The sequence below is a fragment of the Neoarius graeffei genome, chromosome 22 (genome assembly GCF_027579695.1).
Source record: "Neoarius graeffei isolate fNeoGra1 chromosome 22, fNeoGra1.pri, whole genome shotgun sequence".
Classification (NCBI taxonomy): Eukaryota; Metazoa; Chordata; class Actinopteri; order Siluriformes; family Ariidae; genus Neoarius; species Neoarius graeffei.
In genome coordinates, this window is record NC_083590.1 from 5,679,147 (window position 1) to 5,701,392 (window position 22,246).

General features: G+C 44.3%; 2 protein-coding genes across 3 annotated transcripts in view; one reads left to right on the forward strand and one right to left on the reverse strand.

Moving 5' to 3' along the window:
- The window catches only part of LOC132870554 (NACHT, LRR and PYD domains-containing protein 3-like), a 524,974-nt gene that overhangs the window by 257,134 nt on the left and 245,594 nt on the right, over positions 1–22,246 (reverse strand). The window lies entirely within an intron of this gene.
- Positions 1–22,246, forward strand: part of LOC132870553 (NACHT, LRR and PYD domains-containing protein 12-like) — a 502,785-nt gene that overhangs the window by 6,075 nt on the left and 474,464 nt on the right. For both annotated transcript variants that reach the window (XM_060904226.1, XM_060904230.1), the window contains exons 2-3: positions 6,764–6,817; positions 7,055–8,875. In XM_060904226.1, the coding sequence (XP_060760209.1) occupies positions 6,764–6,817; positions 7,055–8,875 (1,875 nt within the window). The remainder of the gene's footprint in view (positions 1–6,763; positions 6,818–7,054; positions 8,876–22,246) is intronic.

The following is a 22,246-nucleotide window of genomic DNA, read 5'->3' on the forward strand; positions in this document are numbered from 1 at the left end:
TCACTGTTTCAAGCCTCTCAATGCAACAACACTTGAGGTCAGCAGAGTGTCTGGAACTCCTGGATTTTTAGTCAACTATGAGGTAGAACATGTAGACGAAGAGGTTTCACAGGGCTTCCAGATCAGTGACATGATACCTGGCCAATATATAACCTGTGTTTACGACCATCACTGGTGGGTTGGAAGCATCAGAGAGGCATCTGAAGCCCAGCAAGATGTTTTGATACAATTCTTGCATCCACACGGCCCAGCAAAAAGTTTCTTCTGGCCCAGGAGAGAAGATTTGTGCTGGGTACCTGTGCAACACACAATTTCTAAAATAGATGTTCCTAGCACTACAACTAGACGTGTATATACACTTAAGGAATGTGACAAAGCATCTGAAAGTTTCATGAAAGAGTTCAAATAATTTACAAGAGTTGTCCCAAAGTTACCAGCTTTATAATAAATTTAATAAATTCAATAAGTGTCATAAATCAATAATAATCAATTCTACTGGACTGTCAAAGACTTTTTATCATGGATAAATACTAACTGAAGCACACAGGTTGCTTTTTCTTCTAAATTATGGTACAACAGAAATGTTGTAATGAAAACAAGTTTCAGTTTTCACCCATAGTGGAGCTCCAATATTTCAGGATCTAAAGGTTGCATATAGGTTATCCTTCAGATAGAGTTTACCATGAACCAAATGAAGCATTTTGTTGAGTTTAAGCTGTGTGTCATAAATTCAGGGCATTTTGTTAGCATTTGAAAATGCTTTCATAGGCCATGAATGCTGTGCGTGTATGCGAACACCACATTTTCAAAAATTCATTTTGCAAAAATAAGGCAGAACACCATCACACATTTTGGATATGTTAAAAACAGACATCTAATCTTTCTAAAACAGTCAATTTTATGTTGGTGGATGCGTTCATTTTTTTGCTATAACATTCCAAAAATGTCACCAAATTAATTTTTTCCATTTTTAAACTTTAATATCTTCCAAACCAGGGGCGGCACGGTGGTGTAGTGGTTAGCGCTGTCGCCTCACAGCAAGAAGGTTCTGTGTTCGAGCCCCATGGCCAGCGAGGGCCTTTCTGTGTGGAGTTTGTATGTTCTCCCCATGTCCGCGTGGGTTTCCTCCGGATGCTCCAGTTTCCCCCACAGTCCAAAGACATGCAGGTTAGATTAACTGGTGACTCTAAATTGACCGTAGGTGTGAATGTGAGTGTGAATGGTTGTCTGTGTCTATGTGTCAGCCCTTTGATGACCTGGCGACTTGTCCAGGGTGAACCCCGCCTTTCGCCCGTAGTCAGCTGGGATAGGCTCCAGCTTGCCTGCGACCCTGTAGAACAGGATAAAGCGGCTACAGATAATGAGATGAGATCTTCCAAACCGCTCATCAGAGGCGCAGTTTTAGAATACAAAATACACAGTATATATGGGAAGGCGTATGTGCAATATCAAGCCTCTGTCTTTGAAATTGTACTTTCCACAGTCCTTCAAATATGCTGCCACAGAGCGTAGTGTAGAATTTCCGAACAAATTCAAGCCCCCAGAATTCTATGATAAACCAAAAGCGCACATGTAAAAGTCCATATTCTACAAGTACTGGTGCCAGATTTTAACCCTTGAAAATTTGAAGGACCTAGCTTAAATACTCTTCTAGATACAGCAATCTCAAAGTGGCTCCCCAAAAAACTGCTCAAAATGGGTCCGAGGTTAATTGCAAAAATATTTTTTATGACAAAACTATAAGGAATTGGGAGCTAAAATTTGGGACTTTTCCGATTGGGAAGTGTATGGACCTCCTGGAATTTTTTCAGCCAAATCTGAGATGGTCGAGTGGGAGCATTCGGAGATTTGACATGGAGTGACCCAACTCTGACAATATCATTTTCAGTGACTAATAAAATGATTTTGAAAGTTCCTAGTTTTTAAATATTTTTGATTATGGTCATTTTCTTTCAGAGATTTCATTTACAACATGTCTCTGACAGCTCAAAATGCATCTCTGGACATTTAAAGACTGCAGAGTATCCAGGGGACTCTGGCAGCCCCCCGGACCCCTTACTGGGTTGACCCCCCCCCCCTAATTTTCTTGGATCCACCCCAAATACGTCTGTGTATGGGTCGATGTAGAAATGCTGGTCAGCGAAATATTAAATATCTCAATTGTTATCCCATTATTGTATACGGCCAGTTTTGGGTTAAACCCGCCCACTCGGCACATTGACATTGTTTACATTTTGACTTGTGATGGAATGCAGTGTATCCTTGGAGGGGAGTCACATATTGAGACTCGACGTCTGTCATGCAGTTAATGTTAATGGTAATCGTTAAAATTATAAATATATATGAGTTTATACGCATTTGTTTTTGTCCAGTTGCAGGAACTGTGACTCGTTATCAGATGAATATAGATTCACTTATTATAACTTATAGTGCAATGCCACATAAAAATACTGTGATAAATTAATTCATATATTTTTTCAAAATATCTGAAAATCTTTTGAACTCTGAACCTCCTTAATATAAAGGGGATATCACAGGCTTATATATATTATATAAAAGGCAAGAGAGTGGTTCCTTTCAAAGAAAAGAAGGATAAAGGGGAAGATGGAACATATAAAAACCTGAATCAGGTTCAGTACCTGATCTCACTACACACTGTTCTAGAAGCTTTAGGATTAGATCAATACTCAGAATGTTCAGAAATTGAATAATGAATCAAAAAGAAATTTGACTAAACAAAACTTGTATTTTTGATGTTTACAAGATCAAGTTATTGTAACTGTGACTTGATTTTGTAAACAAAAATATATAAAGTTTTGTATTGTCAAATTTCTTTTTGATTCATTACTATATGGCAGTTCTATTAAATGTTTAGTATTGATTCCCATCACTTCAGACTATTTTGCTGTTTACAATAAATTGGACCCCTCACTGCCACCTTATTGTGGTGGAGGGGTTTGTGTGCTTGAATGATCCTAGGAGCTATGTTGTCAGGGGCATTATGCTCCTGTCAGGGTTTCCCAAGGCAGACAGGTCCTAGGTGACAGGCCAGACCAAGAGCAGTTCACCAAAAACCCCTATGGAGAAAAAAGCAAGGACCGTGACGTCGCCCGGTATGATGCAGCCGGGGCCCCACCCTGGAGCCAGGCCCGGGGTTGGGGCTCGTATGCGAGCGCTTGGTGGCCGGGCCTTTGCCCATGGGGCCCGGCCGGGCTCAGCCCGAAGAGGTGACGTGGGCCTGACCTCCTGTGGGTTCACCACCCACAGAGGTAGCAGTAGGGGTTTGGTGCAGTGTGGATTGGGTGGCAGTCGAAGGCAGGGGCCTCGACGACCTGATCCCCGGACACAGCAGCTGGCTGTTGGGACATGGAATGTCACTTCGCTGGGGAGGAAAGAGCCTGAGCTTGTGCGGGAGGTTGAGAGGTACTGGCTAGAGATAGTCGGGCTCACCTCCACACACAGCTTGGGCTCTGGAACCCAGCTCCTCGAGAGGGGCTGGACTTTCCACTTCTCTGGAGTCGCCCGTGGTGAGCGGCGGCGGGCTGGTGTGGGCTTGCTTATAGCTCCCCAGCTCAGCCGCCATGTGTTGGAGTTTACCCCAGTGAACGAGAGGGTCGCCTCTCTGCGCCTTCGGATTGGGGAGAGGGCTCTTGCTGTTGTTTGTGCCTACGGGCCAAATAGCAGTATAGAGTATCCGGCCTTCTTGGAGTCCCTGGGAGAGGTACTGAGGGGTGCTCAGACTGGGGACTCCATTGTGCTACTGGGGGACTTCAATACTCACGTGGGCGACAACCATGACACCTGGAGGGGCGTGGTTGGGAGGAACGGCCTCCCCGATCTGAACCCGAGTGGTGTTTTGTTATTGGACTTCTGTGCTAGTCACGGTTTGTCCATAACGAACACCATGTTCGAGCATAGGGGTGTCCATAAGTGCACGTGGCACCAGGACACCTTAGGTCGGAGGTCGATGATCGACTTTGTAGTCGTTTCATCTGATCTCTGGCCCTATGTCTTGGACACTCGGGTGAAGAGAGGGGCTGAACTGTCAACTGATCACCACCTGGTGGTGAGTTGGATCCGCTGGCGGAGGAGGAAGCTGGACAGACCTGGGAGGCCCAAACATATGGTGAGGGTCTGCTGGGAACGTCTGGCTGAGCACTCTGTTGGGGAGGTCTTTAACTCCCACCTCCGGGAGAGCTTTTCCCAGCTTCCGAGGGAGGCGGGGGACATTGAGTCTGAGTGGACCATGTTCTCTACCTCCATTGTGGACGCAGCTGTTCGGAGCTGTGGCCGTAAGGTCTCCGGTGCCTGTCGTGGCGGCAATCCCCGAACCCGGTGGTGGACACCGGAAGTAAGGGATGCCGTCAAGCTGAAGAAGGAGTCCTATCTGGCCATGTTGACCTCTGGGACTCCTGAGGCAGCCGACGGGTATCGGCAGGCCAGGCGTGCTGCAGCTCGGGCAGTTGCGGAGGCAAAAACTCGGAACTGGGAGGAGTTTGGGGAGGCCATGGAGAAAGACTATCGGTCGGCCTCGAAGAAATTCTGGCAAACCGTCCAGCGCCTCAGGAGGGGGAAGCAGTACTCTGCCAACACTGTTTACAGTGCAGGTGGGGAGCTGTTGACCTTGACTGGGGACATTGTTGGGCGGTGGAAGGAATACTTTGAGGATCTCCTCAATCCCACCATCATGTCTTCCACTGAGGAGACTGAGGCTGATGACTCAGAGGTGGACTCGTCCATTACCCAAGCCGAAGTCACTGAGGTGGTTTGCAAGCTCCTCGGTGGCAAGGCACCGGGGGTGGATGAGATCCGCCCTGAGTATCTCAAGTCTCTGGATGTTGTGGGGCTGTCTTGGTTGACACGCCTCTGCAACATCGCGTGGCGGTCGGGGACAGTGCCTCTGGAGTGGCAGACTGGGGTGGTGGTCCCTCTTTTTAAGAAAGGGGACCGGAGAGTGTGCTCCAATTATAGGGGAATCACACTTCTCAGCCTCCCAGGGAAAGTTTACTCCAGGGTACTGGAGAGGAGAATTCAACCAATAGTCGAACCTCGGATCCAGGAGGAACAATGCGGTTTTCGTCCTGGTCGCGGAACACTGGACCAGCTCTATACCCTTCATAGGGTGCTCGAGGGTTCATGGGAGTTTGCCCAACCAGTCCACATGTGCTTTGTGGATCTGGAGAAGACATTCGACCGTGTCCCCCGTGGTATTCTGTGGGGGGTGCTTCGGGAGTATGGGGTTCGGGGCTCTTTGCTAAGGGCTGTCCGGTCCGTGTACGAACAGAGCAGGAGTCTGGTTCGCATTGCCGGCAGTAAGTCAGACCTGTTCCCAGTGCATGTTGGAGTCCGGCAGGGCTGCCCTTTGTCACCGGTTCTGTTCATAATTTTTATGGACAGAATTTCTAGGCGCAGCCAGGGGCCGGAAGGAATCCTGTTTGGGAACCACAGGATTTCATCTCTGCTTTTTGCAGATGATGTTGTCCTGTTGGCTTCTTCAACCAGGACCTTCAGCATGCACTGGGACGGTTTGCAGTCGAGTGTGAAGTGGCTGGGATGAGAATCAGCACCTCCAAGTCCGAGGCCATGGTTCTTGACCGGAAAAGGGTGGCTTGCCCTCTCCAGGTTGGTGGAGAAGTCCTGCCTCAAGTGGAGGAGTTTAAGTATCTCGGGATCTTGTTCACGAGTGAGGGAAGGATGGAGCGTGAGATCGACAGGCGGATCGGTGCAGCCTCCGCAGTGATGCGGTCGCTTTACCGGTCCGTCGTGGTGAAGAAGGAGCTGAGCCAAAAGGCGAAGCTCTCAATTTACCGGTCGATCTACGTTCCGACTCTCACCTATGGTCATGAGCTTTGGGTAATGACAGAAAGAACAAGATCGCGGATACAAGCGGCTGAAATGAGTTTCCTTCGCAGGGTGGCTGGGCGCTCCCTTAGAGATAGGGTGAGAAGCACAGTCACTTGGGAGGAGCTCGGAGTAGAGCCGCTGCTCCTCCACATCGAGAGGAACCAGCTGAGGTGGCTCGGGCATCTTTTTCGGATGCCTCCTGGACGCCTCCCTGGGGAGGTGTTCCAGGCATGTCCCCCTGGGAGGAGGCCCCGGGGAAGACCCAGGACACGCTGGAGGGACTATGTCTCTCGGCTGGCCTGGGAACGCCTCAGTGTTCTTCCCGAGGAGCTGGCCGAGGTGTCTGGGGAAAGGGAAGTTTGGGCTTCCATGCTTAGACTGCTGCCTCCGCGACCCGGTCCCGGATAAGCGGAAGAAGACGAGACGAGACAATAAATTGGAAATTCCTCCCCAAATGTCTTAACTGTGTCTCAGATAAACCCAGTTTTCCATTTTTCTCGCCTTTGGTTCACGGTGAAGGGCTTCAGCCTTTTTAATTATATACCCTCCTATTCTCCACCTCGGACCCTTTTATTCCCCTAAACTCTGAAACCGCTGATGCCTGGCTTTCCTAAAAATACACATCTGCTTTAGGATCCATTTAAAACACACGATCTGTTCATTCTGCGTGATGGTGTTATTCTGTTCCATCCCTAATGACCTTATAGGAAGGAAAAATGAGAAAAATTCAAATTAAAACTGGGGCAGATATTTTTTCTCCAGTTCAATCAATATTTTTGTCATGTTGTACTGAGCACTGTGCTCTCGAAATGTTACTGCACTCAAAGAATAACTGCAGTAAAATTAGCGCTAAAGTTAAGATTGTAGTCTTAAAGGGATTAAAGTTCTTGTCTTTAACAGAAACTATTTTTGTTCCCAGTGTTTTACAGAAGGCAGGAGACAGAAGAGAAAAGATCTTCATCACAGATACAGGGTAAGATCAAACCCAACACCATGACTGACACTGATGCTCTGGTATTATAAACCTCTCTGCTGTTATTATCTACAGGATTAGATTATAGAAAACATACAGTCATATCAGGTAAATCCATCATGTTAGCATCATAAAGAACGGTTATCTGTGGAAACCAGTCAGAAAAAATGTGATGTTAAACTGTAATAATTGGAGCCTCGGTCTCACCACGTCTTCTTATTTCACCCCGTCACACAGACACGCCCCAGAATCTCCTGCTGTAAAGGAATTCCAGAAAAAGTTCAGATTAAATCTGAAGGAGAAGTTTCAGTGTTTAAATGGAGTGATGATAAAGCAGGAAAACCGAGCGCTCCTGAATGAGATCTACACCGAGCTCTACATCACAGAGGGAGACAGTGGAGACGTCAATAAAGAACATGAGGTGAGACGGATCGAGGCAGCATCCAGGAGAAAAACAACAGAGGAAACACCAATCAAATGCAACGACATCTTTAAGCCCTTATCTGAAGAAGACGAACCCATCAGAACTGTAGTGACAAAGGGCGTGGCTGGTATCGGAAAAACAGTCTCTGTGCAGAAGTTCATTGTGGACTGGGCTGAAGGGAAAGCAAATCAGGACATCCCCCTCATATTTCCACTTCCTTTCAGAGAGCTGAATCTGATGAAGGACCAAAAACTGAGTCTGATGGAGCTCCTTCATGTCTGTTTTAAGGAAACAAAAGAAACCGAAATGTCCAGGTTGGAAAAGGTTCTGTTCATTTTTGATGGATTGGACGAGTGTCGTTTCCCTCTGGATTTCCAGAACACAGTGAGAGTGTGTGATGTAACTGAATCAGCATCAGTGCGTGTGCTGCTGATAAACCTGATCAAAGGGGATCTGCTTCCCTCTGCTCTCATCTGGATCACCTCCCGACCAGCAGCAGCTGATCAAATCCCCTCTGAGTACGTCCATCGAGTCACAGAGGTACGAGGGTTCAATGACCCCCAGAAGGAGGAGTACTTCAGGAAGAGGGTCAGTGATCAGAGCCTGGCCAAGAACATCATCACACACCTGAAGTCATTAAGAAGCCTGTACATCATGTGTCACATCCCAGTCTTCTGCTGGATTTCAGCCGCTGTTCTCGAGAGAATGTTGGGTGAAGCAGAGAGTGGAGAGATCCCCAAGACTCTGACTCAAATGTACACACACTTCCTCATCATTCAGACAAACGTCATCAGAGAAAAATACTCAAAGAAGCAGGAGAGTGATGAAGAAATGCTGCTGAAACTGGGAAAACTGGCTTTTGAGCAGCTGAAGAAAGGCAACCTGATCTTCTATGAGGAAGACCTGCGAGGGTGTGGCATTGATGTGACAGAAGCAGCAGTGTATTCAGGTGTGTGTACGCAGATCTTCAAAGAGGAGCCTGGGCTTCACCAGAGTAAAGTGTACTGCTTTGTTCATCTGAGCATTCAGGAACATCTCGCAGCTCTGTATGTGCATCTGACCTTCATGAAGGAAAAGAGAAATGTTCTTGATCAGGATAATTCCTCTACAAGAAAAATGTATAAAAAAATAAGAAATGCTTTTAATCAGATTTGGTCCTTTCAGACAATTTCAGATGTACACAGAAGTGCTGTAGATCAGACCTTAAAAAGTCAGACTGGACATCTGGATCTGTTCCTCCGCTTTCTTCTGGGTCTCTCACTGGAGTCCAATCAGAAACTCTTACATGCTTTAGTAACACAGACAGGAAGTAGCTCCCAGAGCAAAAAGGAAACAGTTCAGTACATTAAGAAGAAGATCAGTAGAGATCTTCCTGCAGAAAAATCCATCAATCTGTTCCACTGTCTGAATGAACTGGGTGATGATTCTCTCGTGGAGGAAATCCAACGCTACCTGAAATCTGGGAAACAAAGTAAACTCTCTCCTTCACAGTGGTCTGCTCTGGCGTTTGTGTTACTGACTTCAGCACAGGAGCTGGAGGAGTTTGACCTGAGGAAATATACCACTCCAGAGACGATAACCCATGAAGTTCTTGTGAAGGTGATGCCTGTGATTGCAGCATCCAGAAAAGCAGTGTAAGTAAAGCTGAATATAACTGTTCTATTGTTAGAAAGAGAGAAACTGAAAGCACTTTGACAGAAACTCACTTTGGGACAGAGGAGGGCAAAATCCACAACTCCATTAGTTGAGTGAAAGTATAGATTCAAAGATTTTTATTGTCTAGTCACTGTGTGTCCAGGACATATAGGAGAATCGAAATGCTGTTTCTCTCTCACCTTGTAAAATCAGAAAAATATTTATATTAGGGCGGCACGGTGGTGTAGTGGTTAGCGCTGTCGCCTCACAGCAAGAAGGTCCTGGGTTCGAGCCCCGGGGCCGGCGAGGGCCTTTCTGTGCGGAGTTTGCATGTTCTCCGCGTGGGTTTCCTCCGGGTGCTCCGGTTTCCCCCACAGTCCAAAGACATGCAGGTTAGGTTAACCGGTGACTCTAAATTGACCGTAGGTGTGAGTGTGAATGGTTGTCTGTGTCTGTGTGTCGGCCCTGTGATGACCTGGCGACTTGTCCAGGGTGTACCCCGCCTTTCGCCCGTAGTCAGCTGGGATAGGCTCCAGCTTGCCTGCGACCCTGTAGAAGGATAAAGCGGCTAGAGATAATGAGATGAGATGAGATATTTATATTAAAAAAAAGAAAAAACAATTTATTTATAAAATATAGATATCAGTAAAATACACTCTAAAATCAAACAATGTACAAAATAGCAGTAGTGCAAATACAGTACAATAACCGTAATGGAGAAGGTGCTTAGAAGAGTCACATTTGACCAAGATCCTCCCAGAGATGTTCACAAGTCATTTTTTCCAAGTCAAGTCTCGAGTCTTTTGTCCCAAGTCCAAGTCAAGTCTCAAATGACTGAAATTAACGTTCTCTCATTAGATGCTCTCTGAGATGATACTGCATTTCTGTATGTTTTGGATTGAAAGCATTTACTGTACTTTATCATCTATTCGGCTATTATACACAATATCAAAACTGATCAGAGCATGGTAACCTAGGAGGGCTATTTCAATGTGTAATGTGAAGAAACATGAAAGCTTTGTTTGAACTTGATAAATATATTTTGAAAAAAATACCACAGGATACATTAACAAATGTATTATGTTGTGTCGCCTTTTCATTCTTAAGGTCTAACATGGTCCTGTCTGTCCAAATGTCCACAGTCACAGCCACAGTGCCTGTCTTTTCTAGTTTTGATTCGATAGAGGCCTGTTTCTCTGATGTTAGATCACTCAGACGTCTTGTAACTGTGCATCGACTTACTGGTTTATATCTCTCCTCTGTCACTGACAAAAATTTCCTGAAGTTGGGGTGTTCAATCAAAGACGGGCAAATTGCATCCAATGACAAGGTCATTGACTATTGATTCAGTGATGATCCTCTGTCGAGGATGACCCTGGTGGTATACTCGCCCACCTCTCGTCTGAACCAAGAAAGACTCAATGCTGCTCTGTCCCTCTTCACTGGTCCCTGTCTTTGCTTTGCTGAATTCTGCAAACCTGAAGATGAACATATAAATCCATTTATAAAATATGGATGATAAAGCTAATATTGTTGCTTATAGACAAAATACTACATGTGGATGTACCTTCAAAATTAAAAACTCTGCTGTTATTTTATATTAACTGCATTGCTGCAATATTTTTTATACCATATTGCATTTTTGCAGTAAAATCACACACACACATCACATTATCTCTAGCCGCTTTATCCTTCTACAGGGTCGCAGGCAAGCTGGAGCCTATCCCAGCTGACTACGGGCGAAAGGCGGGGTACACCCTGGACAAGTCGCCAGGTCATCACAGGGCTGACACATAGACACAGACAACCATTCACACTCACATTCACACCTACGGTCAATTTAGAGTCACCAGTTAACCTAACCTGCATGTCTTTGGACTGTGGGGGAAACCGGAGCACCCGGAGGAAACCCACGCGGACACGGGGAGAACATGCAAACTCCGCACAGAAAGGCCCTCGCCGGCCCCGGGGCTCGAACCCAGGACCTGCAGTAAAATCCAGTAGGCTATTTTGTATACATTCAGTTTGTCCAAAATATGACATTTACTCCAGAGCAATATTAGGCTAACAGTAATAATGCAGTGGAATAGGCCAACAGTATGTTTGCAGGGCTCGAAATTCGCGGTGGTCCGGTCGCCCGAGGCGACTTAATTTGTCATTTGGCGGGTAATTCCTGTCACTAGGCAGCCGAGCTGGCTCGTTGAAAATAAAAAATATATATGAAGTGAAGATTCAGACTAGGGCTGTGCGATATATCGAATATACTCGATATAGCTCCGAAAATTCTGTGTGAGATACATAAAATTATTATATCGTAACTATCGAGTATTTTATGGTCATCTGCCGACTTGTGTTTGTTTCGTGTTTGTTTAAAACCTTTTCCGGTGGTTTTCTCCCTGTCCCTCAGGCAGTAACGTGAGAGGCTGCCTAAGGGTAAAAAAACAATAACGTCACACACTCTCCAACCAATCCCGGGCGACATCTCGGTGCTGAAAGGAACTTGCGGGAAGATTTTCTAGTTTCGGTCAGTGTTGCCAGATTGGGCGGTTTTGAATTCTACTTTGCGGGCAAAAAATGGCTTGGGCTGGTTGACAAAAATCGGGCGGGTTTGACGTTAGTTCGGCGGGTTTTTATCAGATGTTTGTATAGTTTCACTCCCACTAGAAAGCAGAGATGGGAGAGAATGTAAACCCCTAAGCCGAATGATGTTCTTGAATATGCGAAGGAAATCAGGAAAAACAGCTCTCTTTGGTCAACTGAGGCAAGTCAGAGACCTAGTTTACCCAGCACCCCTTAGGTATTTTAAACAGCCAAAATCAAGCATTGGCCTAAATTAATCATTAACAATAAACATTAATCTCATTAAGTATTATTTAAACACAAAATGTCGATGTAACTGTAAGACTAATATGAATGTGTGTAATGTAGTGCAGAAACTGAACTCATAAACTAGTAAATAAGAGAGACGCAATCCATTCTCCATTTTCTCTTCTCATGTTACATTCAGCCATGCATCGGAGCCTCACTTTTTTTTTAATTGAAGTATATAAAACAGGTACAATCTAACAAATCCACAAAAATCAGGATAACCAGTGGCGGTTCTAGACCAAAATTACTAGGGGGGCCGAGGTGGGGCCAGTGTTTTTTCAGGGGGGCACATAAGGAAAAAACATGGCAATATTTAAGCGTTCAAAATGTTTTGTTTAGTTTATTTAAAACCAAAACAAAATACATTGAGCATAAATAAAATGAGATAAACATTCTGTCTCAATAGCCTAAACATAAATTGTGCTCAATAAATCTTAAAACCATGTTTCTCTTTTTTGTAAAATAAGATTTCTATTTTTGCATACAATGAACCTTTTATCTGTCCAATGACACTTTTTAAATTCACCGCATGAATGAATTTTCTTTTTCACAGCATGAGACTTGAATGTACAATCACTATCTTTATCTAAATCACACTGTCATCATCTCACTCTTTCTTTATGTACAGCAGGGGGGGAAAATAGAAAGAAAAAATAAATTCACATACAGTGGTCTCAGAATCACCCTATAGCATTCACAGCAGGCTGAAACACTACAACAACAAGATTCTGCGATTGTGACTCCTTGAGAAACGATCTACAAATAGTGTTGCCACCTGTCCCGGTTTTTCCTGATTGTCCCGGATTTTCATGGTCTGTCCCGGAAAAAAAAAAAAAAAATCCGGGACACTGAATGTCCCGGATTTTTGTACATAATGGGAAAAATGTGTATTTCAACTTGCGAGCCAGCTGAGAACCAGTTTGCTTTTCCAAGCTCGCCGTGCTAAGCGGAGCCACGTCATTATGTCGCTGAATACGTCATTACGTCGCTGTATACGTCACTTACGTCGCTGTATACGTCAGTTACGGCGCTACGTTTGCATAAACCTTGGCGCGAATATCAAAGCAAAAACAACACGGAAGAAGCAGCAGCAACAACAATAATAATAATAATGGATGACTTCGCGTTTGTAGAGCTGCTGCTTCTCATCGCCTAAAAATGGCGATCTTTCGCGGTCTTTTTTATTGTTGTTGGTCTTAACAACTCCGCCCCCCCATCTGACGTAAGCGGTTCTTTCCTCTGGCCCAGCAGAGAGTTGGTGCTAGCCTGGAACCAGTTTTTCTGGCCCCAGAGCCAGTTCTTTGTCAGTGGAAACAGAAAACCCAGTTCCAAACTAAGCACTGGCCCCGAACCAGCCCTGGAACTGCTTTGGTGGAAAAGGGGCAATGGAGGATGCTTGGACTGATAAAAGAAACAGACTCTCTGTTGCAATGATGAAGGCTGAGCTTCAAGTCAGGCTAAACTTTCAGTTGTCCTGTACTGAGTTCAAGACATTCATTGAAAATCAGCCAGGACTCATAGCAGCAGTAAAGAAAAACACCAAATATAAATGGAAGATTAGGTAAGGTTTTGGTGAATTAAATGAAATAGTGTAGTGTAGTACATACTCCTGTATGTGCCCAGTTATATCAGTTACATGTCCTCCTATGTATTTGTTTAGCCAAGAGCAGCAGAGGCACAGGCAAGCACAAGCAAATCACACACCACACTCTAAGCAATCAGGTAAGCTGTTTGACACTACACCTTACATTGTTACATTCAGGTATTCTTAGATACAATGAAAAATTAGATTATTTATTTTTATTCCACATAAGCAAACAAACAGAATTTAATTACAGTATGTATTCAAATCAAGTTTCAAATCAAGTTTATTTGTACAGCGCTTTTAACAATAAACATTGTCGCAAAGCAGCTTTACAGAATTTGAACGACTTAAAACATGAGCTAATTTTATCCCTAATCTATCCCCAATGAGCAAGCCTATGGCGATGGTGGCAAGGAAAAACTCCCTCAGACGACATGAGGAAGAAACCTCGAGAGGAACCAGACTCAAAAGGGAACCCAACCTCATTTGGGCAACAACAGACAGCCTGACTATAATATTAACAGTTTTAACAGGTATAACCCTCAACTGTCCTCATGGGGCCGTCCTTCACAGGAGTGGAGCGATAAAACTCTGACCAGACACAGGGCACCAGGATGGATCAAGCAGGTCCGAGGGGCAGAAGAGGCCAGCATCTCAATCCCAGGATCAACATGTAACTCAGAGGGACAGATGGGGGGGGGGAGAGAGAGAGAAAGAAAACACGTTGTTAGGTATGCCCTAAAAATGACAAGTATTAAATCTGTGTGGTAGGCTCGCAGAGACGAGAGTCTTTACATCAGGCATAACACACAATGGCATGTTAATATGGTAAAATATATCATGACCTGCTCTGGCTGGATGCTTGACTGGGTGATGGGAGCACACTCCTCAGCAATGATGAGGATTCCCCTTTTACCTGTGCCCACTACTGCCCCCAGGTGTCCACAACCAAAAACTGTTGGAAATAAACCAAAATAATGAAGACCTGCTATATTATGTAAAGCAATTAACTAAACAAATAACTAGCAAAAGCGTCATTTTTACTAATTAGAGCAATACAATTTCAGCATAGAAGGGCGATTTTTGTCTTGGGTTAGATGTGCGAAGGGCGCCGTTGCTTACAAGCAAAAAGGTCGATTGGATGGTCGAAATGTCCAGGATTTTTGTCAGACACAGGTGGCAACCCTATCTACAAATGCATCAAGATTCAAAGCCTTGGACCTTCTGGATTCAATGCTGAGCACACCAAGATTGCTTAGACGCTCCTCACTAATGGTGGATCGGAGGTAGGTCTTCACCAGTTTCAAAGTGGAGAAACTCCGCTCACAAGAGGCAGATCTCACTGGGAGTGCCACAGCTATTTTGCATAGTTTAAAGAGCTCAAAAAATACTTCTTTATATGGCTCAGTGAAACGTGTCAACGCTACTGTATCTGATGGCTTTTCAATCAAAAAACTTCGGACGTGACAGCTGTTATCACTCACGTCCGAAGTTTACAATTCGCGCTGCTGCTGGTCTTTCTGCTGCAGGTAACAGTGTGCGTGTAGCGCTTTAAGGAGTCCGTGTAGAACACTCCGTCATGTCAGTTCCGATCTTCGAGCCAGCGCACGTCAAAATTAATAAATCTTATTATCTGTTCAGCACAGGGGCCACAACAGGGGCCAGGAGCAATTTTATAGGGGCACTGGCCCCCTCTGGCCCCCGTTTAAAACCGCCTATGAGGATAACAGATGAAGAAAATACATGGATGTAGACAAAAATAAATTAAGCAGAATAACTAGGCCTATAAAATTAATAAAACAAACAGGATAAATAAAAAGATAAATAAATAAAAGACAAATAAAAAATAAATAACCTCGGCAATGCAGATGTTAGATATGCATCGTAGCCGAACATAGCCTACAGAATATGATGCCTGTGCGCCACCTACTGGTGCATGTAGGATTCAGAACCCAGCAAATGATTGCAGATTTATAATCTGATTGAACCACACGGAGCCGAGTACCAGACAGCAGATTCTTCACCTCCAGCACTGACGGGCTCATGGCGCCATTTGTTCGATTTACAAATAGTATACTGGACTTTAGCTGCATATTTTTACTTTACAAGACAGGCATCGAGTACATTTTACATTTTGGGGGGTTTTAAGTGCATTTTGGCAGGTTTTGAACATATTTTGGGCTGGAAAACGTCAGCAGTGTCTGGCAACACTGGTTTCGGTTTACAGCGCTGACTCAGTTCGTGCAATCGCTGGTGCTGCAGAGGCTACCATGTTAGCTCAGTCAATTTCAGCGACAAATTAAAAATGGAAGCGGACGAATTGGTTCCTAAAAGAACTAGTAAGGGGTCAGTCATCCGGCATTTTTCTGGATATCGCGAGGAGGACGTGGAACAGCAAATGCCAGTTTGTAAAGTGTGCAAAAAAAAACAGTATCAAAATACTCGGGTCTTGAAATAAATGCACATTAGTCATGAACAATGGTAACTACTCTCTTTTGTGTTATTTTTGACAGAAGTAAAATTCATACATGAACAAATTTTGGCGAGTTGATTTTCTGTTTGGCGAGTTACTTTGGAAGGGAACTAGTCCGGCTGGCTGGTGAAAAAATATATGAATTTCGAGCCCTGGTTTGTGACAGACGTTCTGAAAGAAATACGTTTTAATATTTTTTTCTGAATAAACACTTGGGGAGCTGAATGTAGTTTTACCAGATCATAACAGTAGCCTATTCTGAAACCGCGATTAATGCATAAGATTAACGTTAGGCGGAGTCACGTGACCGCCTGGACAGGGATGGCAGCTTGATGACTTAGCTCCCGGCTCAACTTCATCAAATAGTGGTTTTGCCTGGTAAATATTTGAATAGAACTCTACTTTTGAGCGCGTAAACTCTTCTAAAGTGAGATGACTCACAGAAACAAGCCCAAGGGCCAAGACGTTGACGCCATTGCGGAGGCTCTGTTAGAAAAACTGGAACCTCGCTTAGCCCAAATCCAACGTGTGGGGAACACAATGAGCGGAAGCTAACGGCTATCCATGAGCAATTAGCAATGCTAACTGCAAACCTTAACGCCGTCAGGTCCGAGGTTGACACTCTTAAAGCTACCATGCAGAGTAACTCCGAGAACCTTGATGAACAAGCCCGATCTCTGCAAGTCATGGAAGAAAAATTGGCAGACATGGAGGACAGAAATCGGAGATGCAATATCCGTGTCATGGGATTAGCAGAGGGGCTGGAGGGTTTGAATGCAGTCCAATACCTGACGGAGTCTCTCCCGACATGGTTCCCTAATCTTGCAGGCGTTCGTATCGAGATCATGAGAGCCCATCGGGTCTACAGGAACCGTGCAGATGAGTCGCCTTCCACCCCCAGGACCCTGATCTTCAACGTACTCCGATACACGTCGAGGCAGGCTATCCTACGGGCAGCGCGAGGGGTGAATCTGAACGTCGGGGATCGTCTAGTACGATTCACCACTGATTACAGTAGCTTCACGGTGAAGCGTTGCCAAGCTTTCCGCAACGCCATGGATTCAGCTTGCGATAAAGGTCTGGAGTTCTTCCTACTCTACCCTGCGATACTGAAGATTAAAGACGGCGGCCAATTCAGGTCGTTCACATCTGCAAGGAAGGCTGAGGACTTTGTGTGTCAACGTCGGGCTATTTCCCCTCTTCATCTGGAGGAGATGACCGCCCCTGAGGTCGGCGCTCCGGATGCGGCTTCTGGTAACGGAGAGGTTGATTGATTTGCTGGCGCTTGTCCTTACACATAAATGTTCATAGAGTTTAGCCTTGAAACCAGGTTTTTAGCTAGAATATTTTTCTTTTTTACTGTTGTTGGGCTGGTGTTCCCTTCTCGCTGCTCGTTTCCATTGCTGATCACGGACCTACTTTGAGTGTTTGCCGTTTGGCTTTATATGTTTCCCCCCATTTCTATTATTCCCCTGTGTGTACCAGTCTCGTCTGTTTTTGTGTCTGCGCTCTACGCGTTCCATGCAACAAGAAATGCTTACAACGCACTTCTGCCCTGTCCTGATGAGGTAAAGGGCGGTGTTGAAGCGCATCTCTGTGCTCACTCTCTTTCAATACGTCTTTGTTTTGATAATGGGTGAATTAACAATGTTAGTCTGGAACTGTGGTGGTTTAAATGCCCCCCATAAAAGAACTAGCACTCTAGGCTTATTGAAAAAGAGAAACGTCAACATTGCTTTCTTACAGGAGACACATTTACTTCAGGCTGACAACAGCCGTCTTGCTAATAGATTTTATCACACAATTGCATCATCTTCTGCCAACACAAAAACAAAAGGAGTGGCTATTGTTAAACGGAATCTCTCACTTAAAGTGTTGTCTACGTGGTTGGATAATTCAGGCAGAATTGTGATATCTACTGTAGAATTTGGTAATAGAAAAATTGCTCTGATATCAGCTTATGCCCCCAATAGCTATGATAAAATTTTTTTACAATACACTCACGTCAAATGTTAGAGCTGACAGACTGCTCCTTCATTGTTGGTGCGGATTTTAATGCTGTATGGGACCCTGTAGTAGACAGGTCGGGTGCGAGGGCTACAGGGGACCAGACGCAGGCCACAAATGCTCTGAGATTTTGGGCCAGCAATCTAGGACTTATAGATGTTTGGCGAGTAGTAAATCCCACTTACAAGGATTTCTCTTTTTACTCTGGTAGACATAAATCTCTCTCTAGAATTGACTTTCTCTTTGCGTCCCCTCATCTCTTCAACTCCATCGAAAAATCAGTGCTACTTTCTGACCATAAAGGTGTCCTATGCTCCACCACCCTTGGGAAACTATCTCAACGTGCTGTTAGATGGTTTTTTAACACCTCATTATTGAGAGATGAAGCTTACATTTCTCAGTTTATCACTGAGCTTGAGATATTTACAAGTCTTAATGTCGGCTCTGTTGACGACCCCAGGATATTGTGGGATGCGATAAAAGGCTTCATTAGGAGCAATGCTATTTTATATTGTTCCAACAAACGTAAAGCTAGGTCGCTTCATCTTAAAAACCTTGAGACCGAGTTTTCCAGATTAGACTCCCTGCTGCAAGTAAATTTCACAGATCGAATAGACCTAAAACGGTCTTTGGTCAAAAAGGAAATTAATAACATTCTAAAACAGAAGTCAGAATTTCTAATTCATAGGACGAGGCAACGCTACTATTTTCAAGGTGCTAGACCTAGTCATCTACTTGCCATGAGAATTAGGGCTAATGATCACTTCGCAGATATACCTGTGATTTAAATCTGAGGATGGAGTCATCAGGACTGACCCTAATGAAATCAATCTCACTTTTCAGAGTTTTTATTCCAACCTATATGAATCTGAAATCACTCTAGACAGAGCCCAATGCGTCACGTGGTTAGAACAACTTAACTTGCCTCGGCTAACAGTAGAAGATTCAGCTGCCTTAGACAAACCGATCATGCTAGATGACCTGAAGGAGGCGGTACAGAGTATGCAAAAAGGTAAATCCCCAGGCCTGGATGGGATCCCCCCTGAGTTCTACGTAACGTTCTGGGAACAACTGGGGCCTTTCCTACTTGACATGATTCTGTTCTCTATTGATCAGGGGGAGCTCTCAAGGGATGTTAATACAGCTCTGATCTCATTGCTCCTGAAAAAAGATAAGGATCCATCAGTGTTCCAACTACCGCCCTCTAAGCCTCTTAAACTCAGACCTTAAAATTCTGGCAAAGCTCTTAGCCCAGCGCCTAGAGCCGTTTATGTCTAATTTAATCAACCATGACCAAACTGGTTTCATAAAAACAAGAATTGGCTGCAGACAACGTTAGGCGCCTTCTGCACATTGTAGATGCTGCAGAGTCCTGCGTTACGCCAATGTCACTCCTCTCTCTAGATGCCATGAAGGCGTTCGACAGACTTGAGTGGCCTTTTCTATGGACTGTCTTGGAGATGATGGGCTTTGGCCAATCTTTCATTGGAATGATTAAAGTTATGTACTCTAACCCGTCAGCACACGTCTTAACTGGGCATACTTTTTCTTCTCTGTTTCCTGTCTCCAGATCCTCACGACAGGGCTGTCCCCTGAGCCCTGCATTATTTGTTCTCTCTTTAGAGCCCCTTGCCCAAGCTATTCGTCAGTCTCAGTTGGTATCTCCTATATCACTGCACAATACTCGTCACCACCTCTCTTTATTTGCAGATGATATCATGGTCTTTCTAGAAAATCCCTCCCAATCCATCCCCCATCTTCTGTCTGTATGTGAGGAATATGGTAAAATGTCAGGTTTCAAAATCAATTGGTCTAAATCTGCACTACTCCACTTGAATGAAGCCGCCAGCAATTCTAACATCTCTTCTTGCATTCCGACTGTCAGGCAATTGAAATATCTAGGCATCGAGATTTTCCCCTCCCTAAATCACATTGTTAAACATAACTACCTAGTTACCCAGAACAACGTTTTGAAAGATATGGAAAAATGGGTGCTTCTCCCTATGTCTATCCAAGCCCGTGTCTCTATAGTAAAAATGAATATCCTGCCTAGGATCAATTTTGTCAGCTCCATGCTCCCTTTATCGCCCCTTAATGACTACTGGACTAAATTACACTCAGCGGTTTCTAAATTCATCTGGAAAGGCAGGCGGCCGAGACTTAAGATGGCCACCCTACAGAGGAAAAAGGAGAATGGTGGATTGGCTGTTCCTGATTTTAAACTATATTTTTGGTCTTTTGTCTTAAGGCCTCTCCTTACCTGGTTTAATCCAGACATGACCACTTCATGGCACACTTTAGAAAGTGCTAAGACAGAGCCATGGCCATTACATGATGTTCTCTTCTCTAATATCTCAAATAAGCAATGTCAGCTTCGATTTGGGCCTATTATCTCTTATCTCATCAAAATCTGGTGGGTAGTGGAAAAGTTTTCCCGCATAGACTGTAATTGGCACTCACATTCCCCCGTATTCAACAATAAGTCACTCTTGATTGGTGGGAGCCCTGTAACCGCACCACAGTGGGAACAACAAGGGGTTCACTATTTAAAAGACATTTTCAGTGACTCTGGTCTGTTACCTTTTTCTGACTTACAAAATGCTTTCAGTTTGCCACGTTCTTCCTTTTTTTTCTATTTACAACTAAGATCCGCACTCAAGGCACATGGTGTTCCCTGGCAAAGTCCTTTGCCTACTCACCCTATGAGGAAACTGTTCACTAGCCAGTCATCAACAAAAGGTATGGTATCCAGGCTTTATCACTTCCTGGTTATACCCAAACATATTAGCCTCCCTATAGAGAGGATCTGGATGCGCGACTGCCCTGACCTAAGAGAAGAGTTTGATTGGTATGACGTTTGGTCCAGCATCTTAGAGGTGTCACGCAATCCTGATCACCAACTCATTCATTATAACTTTATCCATAGAACCTACCTGACCCCTGTTAGAATGCACCACATGAAAATAATCAATAGTCCTTTATGTACTTTTTGCCCAACACAATCTCACGGCACCTTTCTCCACATGTTCTGGGACTGTGGCCCTGTTTCTCAGTTTTGGAGTGATGTTGCGTCCTGTCTGTCTCAGTTGTTCAATGTCAATGTGCTGTTCACAAGGGTGTTTTGATCCTGAATGACGTATCTTCTCTTTGTGTAACTGGAGTAACTCAGCAGGCAATCTATGTGGGGCTTACTGCTGCCAAAAAGATGGTAGCGACGTGGTGGAAACCCCCCCACGACCTCTCGATGCGGCACTGGAGGCTCACGTTCCTGGACGTTGTATACATGGAACTCTCCACAGCTAGAGTCAATGGAGCTTCAGAAAAGACATTGGACTATTGACGCAACTTGGCTGACTCTATCAAGCACTTGATGGGACACTAGAGCCCCCTTTTTTTTCTTGTCTTTTTGTCTCTTTCTTGCCTTTTCTGTTGTGTGTCTGCGTGTTTGTCGAGTCGTGTCTCCCCTGACCCTCCCTCTTTCTCCCCTGTTTTGTGTGATGTGTAATTTTGTTATAATAATAATAATAATAAAAATTTGATTAAAAAAAAAGATTAACGTTAGGCTACATCCATGAACTACATCCATATAGCCTACTCTGCCACTATCTGGTAACAGGTAGCAGAGTATAATAGTAGGCTCAAACGTGGTGAGATGTTAATCAAATAAAACCCTAACTTCGGGCGGGTAACAATAAATCTATAATCTGCATGTAGTCTGTGGTTTGATTTGTTTGTTAGCGGTAACGTTATCTGTCCATACACGCTAAATTTTCGTTTCACCTAACCAAGTAACTGACCTATCCTTGTGTGTTCTGAGGTGCCTGATAAAGTTGGATGTAGTTGAGCCGGCATCATTTATCCTGATGCCACACACTTTGCAAGTGGCCGTCTGAGGGTATTTTATGCCACTCGAGTGACTTTGGTGTGCTCTGATTTTGTCAATTTCAACAAATCCTAGCAGTATTTTCAAAGTCATATGACTTTTATTTATTTTTTTAATCCCCCACTGGCCGAAAGGCCCAAAGGGGCATTATGTCGTGGTGATGTCCATCCTTCTGTCCTCCAGGGAAGGTTCTGAAATCAACTCCCCTCACAATTTGTGGAAGGATTTCATGAAACTTGACAAGAGGCATTGTTATATGTCACTAATACGCATGTTGTAATTTTGTTAAATTCGGTCACATTTTACCAGAGTTACAGCCCTTGATTACAGGGATCCCAGAAGTCCGCTATTTAGCGGAATTCCGCTATTTTCTAGCGAAAGTGTTTTTTTTTTTTAAATCTCTTGTATATCCATTAAAAATATGTTTAAGTAAAATGACCAGCAGAATACGTTCTGATTTGGTTTGCTTGTTTAGTGATGTTTTTGTCGGCTTCGTTTGTTCTCGTTGACATTCGGGAACACTCGGAAGTTAAATTGATGTAAATACCACGAGC